Here is a 7,890-nt window from a genome sequence, read left to right as displayed (position 1 = left end):
GTTTAAAAAATATATAAAATAATATAAAAAATATTTGGGCTTTTAAGTTTAAAAAAGTTGTAAATTCTTAAAAACTATCACATACAAAAGCACATTAAAATCACATACAGTTGAATTAATTTAGGTGATCGAAAACATTAGTTTAAAGTGAAACTACATTTGCCAAGTAGAAATATTACATATAATAATAACATTTACTTTTTCTTTATGCTGATGATGCATTCTCTTTGCTTATAGAATGGAATTAAAGAAGGATGACACATTTGGCTAAGATTAACAATATGGTAATAAAGTAAAACCATATTTGGGTTGTTTAGTACATAATAACTTTACAGGTTATTGTATGGCTAGAAGGGAATTTTACGAAAGTGTTGGAGTTTCTAGCAAGGCAAGCCAATTTATTAGATGTTTAATTGTTTGCAGGGGCCTTGATTCAACTCCATTTTGATTTGTTATCTCTTTCTAGTGTAGTAATTGTTTCCATGGTATGAAAGATAATTTAAAGTCTTAATACAGATTAGTTAGAAAAACGTTTAGACTTCGTCCTCAAATGCAGAATGTTTGATTTAAGTTTATTAATAATATTTTATTATGAGATTTTTTTTTTAATTATTTCTTCTGCATTCTGTTTATAGAATCTATCATTTATATCAACAGTGAAGACTGCAGTGGAAATAAGCCAATGGCTTTATTGTGTTTTTTATCCTTTACGTTTTTCTAAAGTGCATGGGATGTTATTAGTTTGTACAGTTTGTAAACTTGACAAATCAATTGCACACAATGCTTGGTCAGAGAGCTCTGGAACAGTATAAAAATGACACGTTTTACAAGATTTTATAGGCAGACTCAACCATAATTGTGTGAAAAGCTCACAGACATTTACATTTTGGCACGTTAACATCAAAACATTTTAGTTTGAGCATCCTGACCAGGCTGAGATGTTAACACTGGCTCAAGCAATGGTGTGCGTTTGGGGCAAGACTTGCTGTTTGCTGGCCCAAGGCAGATGGGGGAGTGTTATTTTTCATTTGAGGCCCGGGTATGGTTGTTCTTCACTCTGTACGGGATCATAACAGTTCTTCATGTTCCTCTAACTGCTATTACAGCAAACAATCTAAAGTGGTGTGATGAAGCCTGCTTTAAACTTCCCGTCTCAGTCTTTCGGTCTCCAGAGCTCTCAGTTGTCTGTATCTCATGCCTTATCCTGAGGATGAACTCGCCTCAGCAGAAAGCGGCCACTGTGAACACGCTTTGATGCATGTTCTAAGAGGTCTACAGATGAAATGAATGTTTCAGCATTGCCATTTTTCAGTCTCTTTCATCCCTCTTCTAGTTCTTCCATGCTTTTCCTCCTCTTCCCTGTGGTTTTACCTGTGCCATCACCTTTCTCTCTCTGTCTTTGTGTTTGTGCTGCATTTAACACTTGTTAATGCTGCTTGTATCCTAGGCCAGTCAGCTTGGTGTGTATAAAGCTTTTGTGGACAACTATAAAGTGGCAGTGGAGACAGCAGATAAATGCAGCCAGGCCAACATCCAGTTTCAGAAGATCTCTGAGGTGAGCTCACCCGACACTATAGGCCTGATCATTACTGTTACTTCAGTACATACTTCACGAATGAGGTGCTGATAATGTTTAAAAAGGTCCGGAATTGTCCCTTTGAATATAGGTATGATTGATTGATTGTGACTGCCTTTAAGAAAGTGCAGTTGAATCATTTACTTAACTGATTTGTTCAAAAATGTTGATTAATGCAGTAATGAAACCACTGTGTGTTTCTTGGAAATAAACCATGGTTCTGCTGTGTGTTTTTTTGTAACAGACAATATTTTCAATCTAAATTCTAATAATAAAAATATAAATTTCAATCTAAAATAAGTAACTTAATGTTAACTGTTGTATGAAATTGACATTAAAGGTGCAATTGTGATATCCATGGAAATTGCCCCATACCTAAAATTTTGGGGGCATTTGAATAATTTTTGAGACATCACCATTAATTTACAACTTTGATATTAAGAAAACATGTTTTTAGATGCTATGTAAAAACAATGTATTAATTCATACATTCTATAATAAACATTGAGTAAAGTTCGCAAAACATTTGTTAACAGCATCAAGCTCTTTAAAACATTAAGATATCCGCTATATAAATGTAACACATCAATTACAATACTAGTAGTGTTTGTTTCGCTATTACTATTTCTCATCTCACTTATTTGAACAAATCCTTAACTCTAACTATTAAAACGCTCACATCGTGTATTGCATCTGTGTCTTATTTTGATGCTTGATGCTGGCAGATGATAAAAGATTAGATTGGATTTTTGACCTTGTAACACCCTAGCAACCGCATAGCAATGGTCTAAACTACTCTTAGAAACCGACATCTTAGAAACCGCATAGCAACTCTATTGCAAGGCATTTACATCACATACTGTAGATCTAGTTAGAATCATCAGCTCGGTGCATTTTTTCATGCACACACACACACACACACACACACATACACAAGAAGCCTTCCCCGTCACATTTCTCTTCATTATTCCATACAGGAAGTATTTGTCACATTCTGCTGCCTGAGCCAGGCATGAGCTCTCTGTGTGTGTGTGTGTGTGTGTGTGTGTGTGTGTGTGTTTGCGCTTGTGCCTGTGTGCATTTATAGTGAGCATCTTCTCTGTTGACAGAATCTGAAGGTTAAAGGTCCTAAAGAATCCAAGGACTACCCCACATCCTCCACCATGGAAGGTAAGTCCGTATCTATTGATCAATGATTGCGTGTGTGTGTGTGAGAGGGAGACATGCATGAGCGATCAGCATTTACAGAGTGCTAGAATGTGTGTTGATGTGCCGATTGGCGTTTCATTGAGAGAGTGGTTATGGTTATGTTTGAACTGCAAGCGGTGTCTCTTTAAGAATGAGTTCAGCTCTACATCTCCCTACTTGTGTATGCAGCATCCACAACTCAAATGTGTGTGAGTGTGAGGAAGAGTGCGTGCTTGCTCATTCTGAGTGTTTTGGAGAGCAGGAGAGCATGAGTCTCTCTCTCTCGCTCTCTCTCTCTCTGTCTTGGTGGTGTTTGTGAGGGACGGATAAAAGGGGGTGCAGAATGAGAAGGAAGTAGTGAGAGAGCAGTTAGAGAAGACTGCAGGATCAGTGGAAGTTTGTCATGGAGGTTCTGCTGGTTCTCCGGCTGTGTTGTAACTGCACCTATGGTAACTATATCGCATTTTAATGCTTTGATAGTCTGGCTGACTTTCGATTTGTGATTGTTGTGCGGATTGGTTTAATGATTTCTTTTTGTGTCTGTTCTTCGAACCATTCTAAAGCTTAGAAACAGGTTTGATCTCATTTGAGTGCAGTTGTCTGTAATTGTGCATATCTGATATTTCAATGCAGTTGTAAGACCACAATCATTCTGATTCTGGCTTCTGATTGGTCATTATAGAATTCCAGTCGTGCTAAAATATGCAATATACTAACAACACTTTTAATTGCTATTGTGTTGCATATACGATCAGTTATAAATCTCAATTGAAATGTCAGGAAATTAACTGTCAGACAGAGAATGACATGTAATAATGTTTTATGAAACTGTATGTCTTCAGGTTTTAATGTATTGTTACTGATTAGCCTTTTAGCATGACTAATTTTCTTGTATTGCTTAATATGCACAAGACAGAGCTTGATGTTTGATGTGTCAAATCCATGTGGAAATATTAGAATGGGTTTGAAACCAAACACTATACCGCCAGATTTAACCAGACAAAAAACTGGAACTGCCTGTCTAATTCTGACTGGTCAGTGGCTGTTTACATCAGAATGTGCTCAGCTGGGTCACATCCCAAAACATAATTTGCATGTCTAATTATAAATAGGGTAATATAGAGGAAAAACTGTGTTAAAATTGCCTTTTTTAATGTAATTTTATGCAGTGTCACACATGAATGAAGACTGCATGTTCAAACTCTACAAAACAACACAAGATGAAAAAACATATTCCCTTGCAGTCAAGGAAAGTTTGCACCATCTACAATGTGTTTTGGTGGTTTATTGAATTACTAAAATTAATAACAGGCATTTATACCAAAATATTTGTGAAATGTCATATTTCATGTTTAGGAATATCTTGTTTAGAATAGCATGAAGCATTTACTGAATTGTTCTATAAATTGTGGTTTGAAAGCATTTTTGTATATAGTTAATGATAAACAATTATGGTTATGATTTCCAATATATAAACTAGTTAAGCAGCAACTGTACTGCCATCTGACTTTCAATGTGTTATTTCATGTATGCATCTGCTCCTTTAAAGTTCCTCCTTCCACTCCAAGGTGACTGGAGGATTATCTCCCACAATGCATCAGATAATAGACAGATGATAGAGGATAAACAGATAGACTTCAAAATGCACAGTGGTGTAGACAGAGGAATAATAATATAGAAGGATTGGAACAAGCACTGAAGAACTGATCAGATCTCCTTTGCACTTTTTCACTCATGCCATCAGATTCTCTACTACTAAATTATAGTCAATCAGATGTAATCAACCCCCTCAAGAGTTGGGCTAAATCTGCGTCAGAGTGTAAACAAGGGATGAAATGGAGCAAATGGAACCCAAGAAAATGCACGAGCAGTTTGACATTGTTGTATTCGTGAGGTTTTATGGCATACAAAATAACATATCATCCAACATTAGGTTTCGTTTTGTGCTTTTTGTTTTTGCTTTGCTTTGTTTTGTATAGTTTTTTTTGGTATTTTATCATTTATTTTGAGACAGAGAGAATATTTTGCAATCCCTTTAGTTAATAAAATATCACGGCTATTTCAGACAGTTAAAGATTGTTACAGTTTTCCCCTGCAGTCAGCTGTAGAGTCCAACGTTGACTAATGTCAACTCTGACTCCATAACTTCTGAGAACATATATTAAGTTTGCTTATGATTTACTTCTTATGTCGTCTTCCATTGAGTAAAATCTTTTGCTTTGTCCAATCAAATCACAGAGTAAAGTATGTCTCATCCAACACCAGATCTCGGTTCTTCTCTGTCAGACCCTAGCTGATGTGACAGAATTTACTTTTCTGTATTAAGTATGGCATAAGAACTGACTAATATTTGTCTGGTGCGAGCATGACTCAGACGATGTCAGCCCACAGCAATTTTTGCAATATTTGTTTTCCTTTTCCAAAGCTAGTTAGACTCATAACTGTGACATTTAGATTAAATCATCTCCCAATGACACTCAGCTCACAGTGCTTTGCAATCATATACATGTGGGTGAATTGAGAAAATATGGAAAATAGGAAGATATTTTACAGAGTTAAAAGTTTGAGATCTGACTCAGAGGCTAATTTAAATGTATTTTCAGTTCCCTCATTTATGACAGTTGCATATGAATTGAAACTCTATTTTTCTTTAAAGAGATGCCCTCCATTCTGTTTTAAACCGTTTATTTTAATACATGTAATGCTGTAAGTGAGAAGTATTGCCATTGTTGCTATTATGGAAAGTCCTTGCAATATGTATATGTGTGTTATTATAGACAGACATCTGTCTATTATATACAGACATCTGTCTATTATAGACCGAGATAGAAAGTCACACAGTTTGATGATTAATCACACAATGTTGTCCCACTTGACCTTGAAAACTAATCCCAATACAAAGGCATACACACAGATGTCTACAGTACCTACTGTAATCATTTCTCAAATATTCTCAAATATTACTCTGGTCCTTTTCTTTTTGGGTTCAGTAAGATGACTGTACAGGAAATCAGTAACTCTATTGATCGAGAGGGGTTTATTCTGTGACTGACTGTGTGAAGGGCATCTTGAATATTAGTATGCAAGGGTCTGTGCTGAGATGTGCTGAGATGTAGTGATTGGATGTCACAATCTAAAGTGACTGTCCTGGGTTGCATCTCTCAAAAGCATTGTTAATCTGAGTAGCTCACTGGTGCCAATGCTTTTGAGAAATGAAGATCTGATTGGTTCCATCTTAGATCCAGTCAGCAGCGATTGGTCAGGATTTGTGAGGTAGAATGAGCTAAAATCCACTGACTAGGGTCTAGAATAAAAACTGCATAGCTCCAGTGTAATTAAAACACTTACAGTATCCGTTCATTTAGTAAAACTGTCATCACAACACCTGCAACTACTTAACAAGACTGTAGCAACCACAAAGAACACTGTAGCATCTGCCTAACAAGCACCAGGACAACGGCACTGAACAGCATAACTTACAGTAACCACCTAGCAATGACCCTGAACACCATGATCCATAAATAGCTAGCAATGCTTTAGCAACCTCCAAGCATATTGTAACCCATAGCATCCATTTAGCAATGCCCTAGCAACCATTTAGCACACTGTAACATCCACACAGAACACCCTAACAACTACCTAGTGACTACTCAGATCACACCGTAACCCATAGCAACCACCTCCATAACTTGTAGCAACTGTCTGGTATTGTCCTAGCAACCAACTAGCAACTGCCCAGTGACTACACAGAACACCATAACTCAAAGCAACCAACTAGCAATGCCCTAGCAACGAACTATCAACATTGTAACAACCACAAAGAACACCCTAGCAGCTACCTAGTGACCACATAGAACACAATAACTCATAGCAAAGACCTAGCAATGCCCTAGCAACCATCACATTGTATCTACCACGAAGAACACCCTAGTAGTAACTGCCTACCAAACAGAACACCATAACTAATAGCAACTGACTATCAGCGCCCTAGCAACCAACCAATAACATCGCAAAGTGACTACAGAGAACTTCATGGTGACAATCCTTAACACTGTATCCCACAGCAACCGCCTAGCAGTGCTCCAGCAACCACAAATAATATTTCAACAACCACCCAGAACACTCAAAACGATTACACTCACTCAGGAGATCCAACAACCACCCAAACATTTCGGGGACACGTTTTGCACAGACAAGCAAAATTCCACAGATTTTGCACCAAAACTAACATAGAAAATGCTGATGAGGCCCCATGAATGCTAATGCAAATGAACACTGGCATGAGAGAGGCAAGACTGATCTTAATTGATAACTGGAGCTGTACTAGTTCAACTTGCTTCTGACTTCTGCTTTTCAAACCTTTCTTTCTCTCCACTGTAATCCATCAGCCTTGCAGAGGCTCGTGGGAAATATGCCCTGTCAGTGAGTTCTGCTCTGTTGCGATGTGATTCTGTAATTAGATGAATTGAGAGTGAGTAAGAAGGGACTGCTGGGAATTGTCGTCTGTTAGAGTGAAAGACAGCAGGATCACCATAGGACCCGTCGTAACCCTGTCAGCCGATGAAGACGTGAACGTGCAGAATTCTCCCACTAGTGCTGTCAGAGAAATGAGAGACAAAGCTCTTTCCTGAACACTGTTTCAGTATACTTTTCAAAATTGTGTGCAGCAGTGCTCCTTGTGTATACCTGGTACTTCTTGGAAGATGATAGTCCAACCTTGATCAGCTGCAAGCGCAGATATATTTACTTTTACTACATTAGTTAAGTGCAGAAATACTGCTTGAGTGAGGGATACAGCTTCAGGTGTGCATGGATCACGTTCAACTTTTTATCTGTTAAATGGCTAGCTCACCCAAAAATGAAAAATCTGTCTGTGGGGAAAAATTACTAGTAATGTGATTTACCAAAATTCTTCAAAATGTCTTTTGTGTTTAAGACTTGTAATTTAAGTAAATGATTCCTCATTTTTGGATAAGCTGTCTCTTTAAATAAAAGCCCAAAACAAATTACTGTATTGCTCTAGATGTTAGCTACAGTAAACTGTGCAAAATCTCCTTTTGTAAAAACAGTAAATAATAATGTTTTCAATCTTGCTTATAAATACAACTATAGCCTTAGTCATATAT

At 37.2% G+C, this 7,890-nt stretch overlaps 1 protein-coding gene across 6 annotated transcripts in view; it reads left to right on the top strand.

The window, feature by feature from the left end:
- The window catches only part of LOC122345940 (active breakpoint cluster region-related protein-like), a 248,527-nt gene that overhangs the window by 213,250 nt on the left and 27,387 nt on the right, over window positions 1-7,890 (top strand). For 4 of the 6 annotated variants that reach the window (XM_043240482.1, XM_043240483.1, XM_043240484.1 and 1 more), the window contains 2 exons: window positions 1,448-1,555; window positions 2,686-2,746. The exons of 1 other annotated variant lie outside the window; for it this stretch is intronic. In XM_043240482.1, the coding sequence (XP_043096417.1) occupies window positions 1,448-1,555; window positions 2,686-2,746 (169 nt within the window). Of the gene's footprint in view, window positions 1-1,447; window positions 1,556-2,685; window positions 2,747-3,152; window positions 3,214-7,890 lie in introns of those variants that run through there. One more of the 6 variants, XM_043240486.1, reaches the window with a different exon arrangement.

The sequence above is a fragment of the Puntigrus tetrazona genome, chromosome 5 (genome assembly GCF_018831695.1).
Source record: "Puntigrus tetrazona isolate hp1 chromosome 5, ASM1883169v1, whole genome shotgun sequence".
NCBI lineage: Eukaryota > Metazoa > Chordata > Actinopteri > Cypriniformes > Cyprinidae > Puntigrus > Puntigrus tetrazona.
This window is presented reverse-complemented; position numbering and strand designations above follow the sequence as displayed.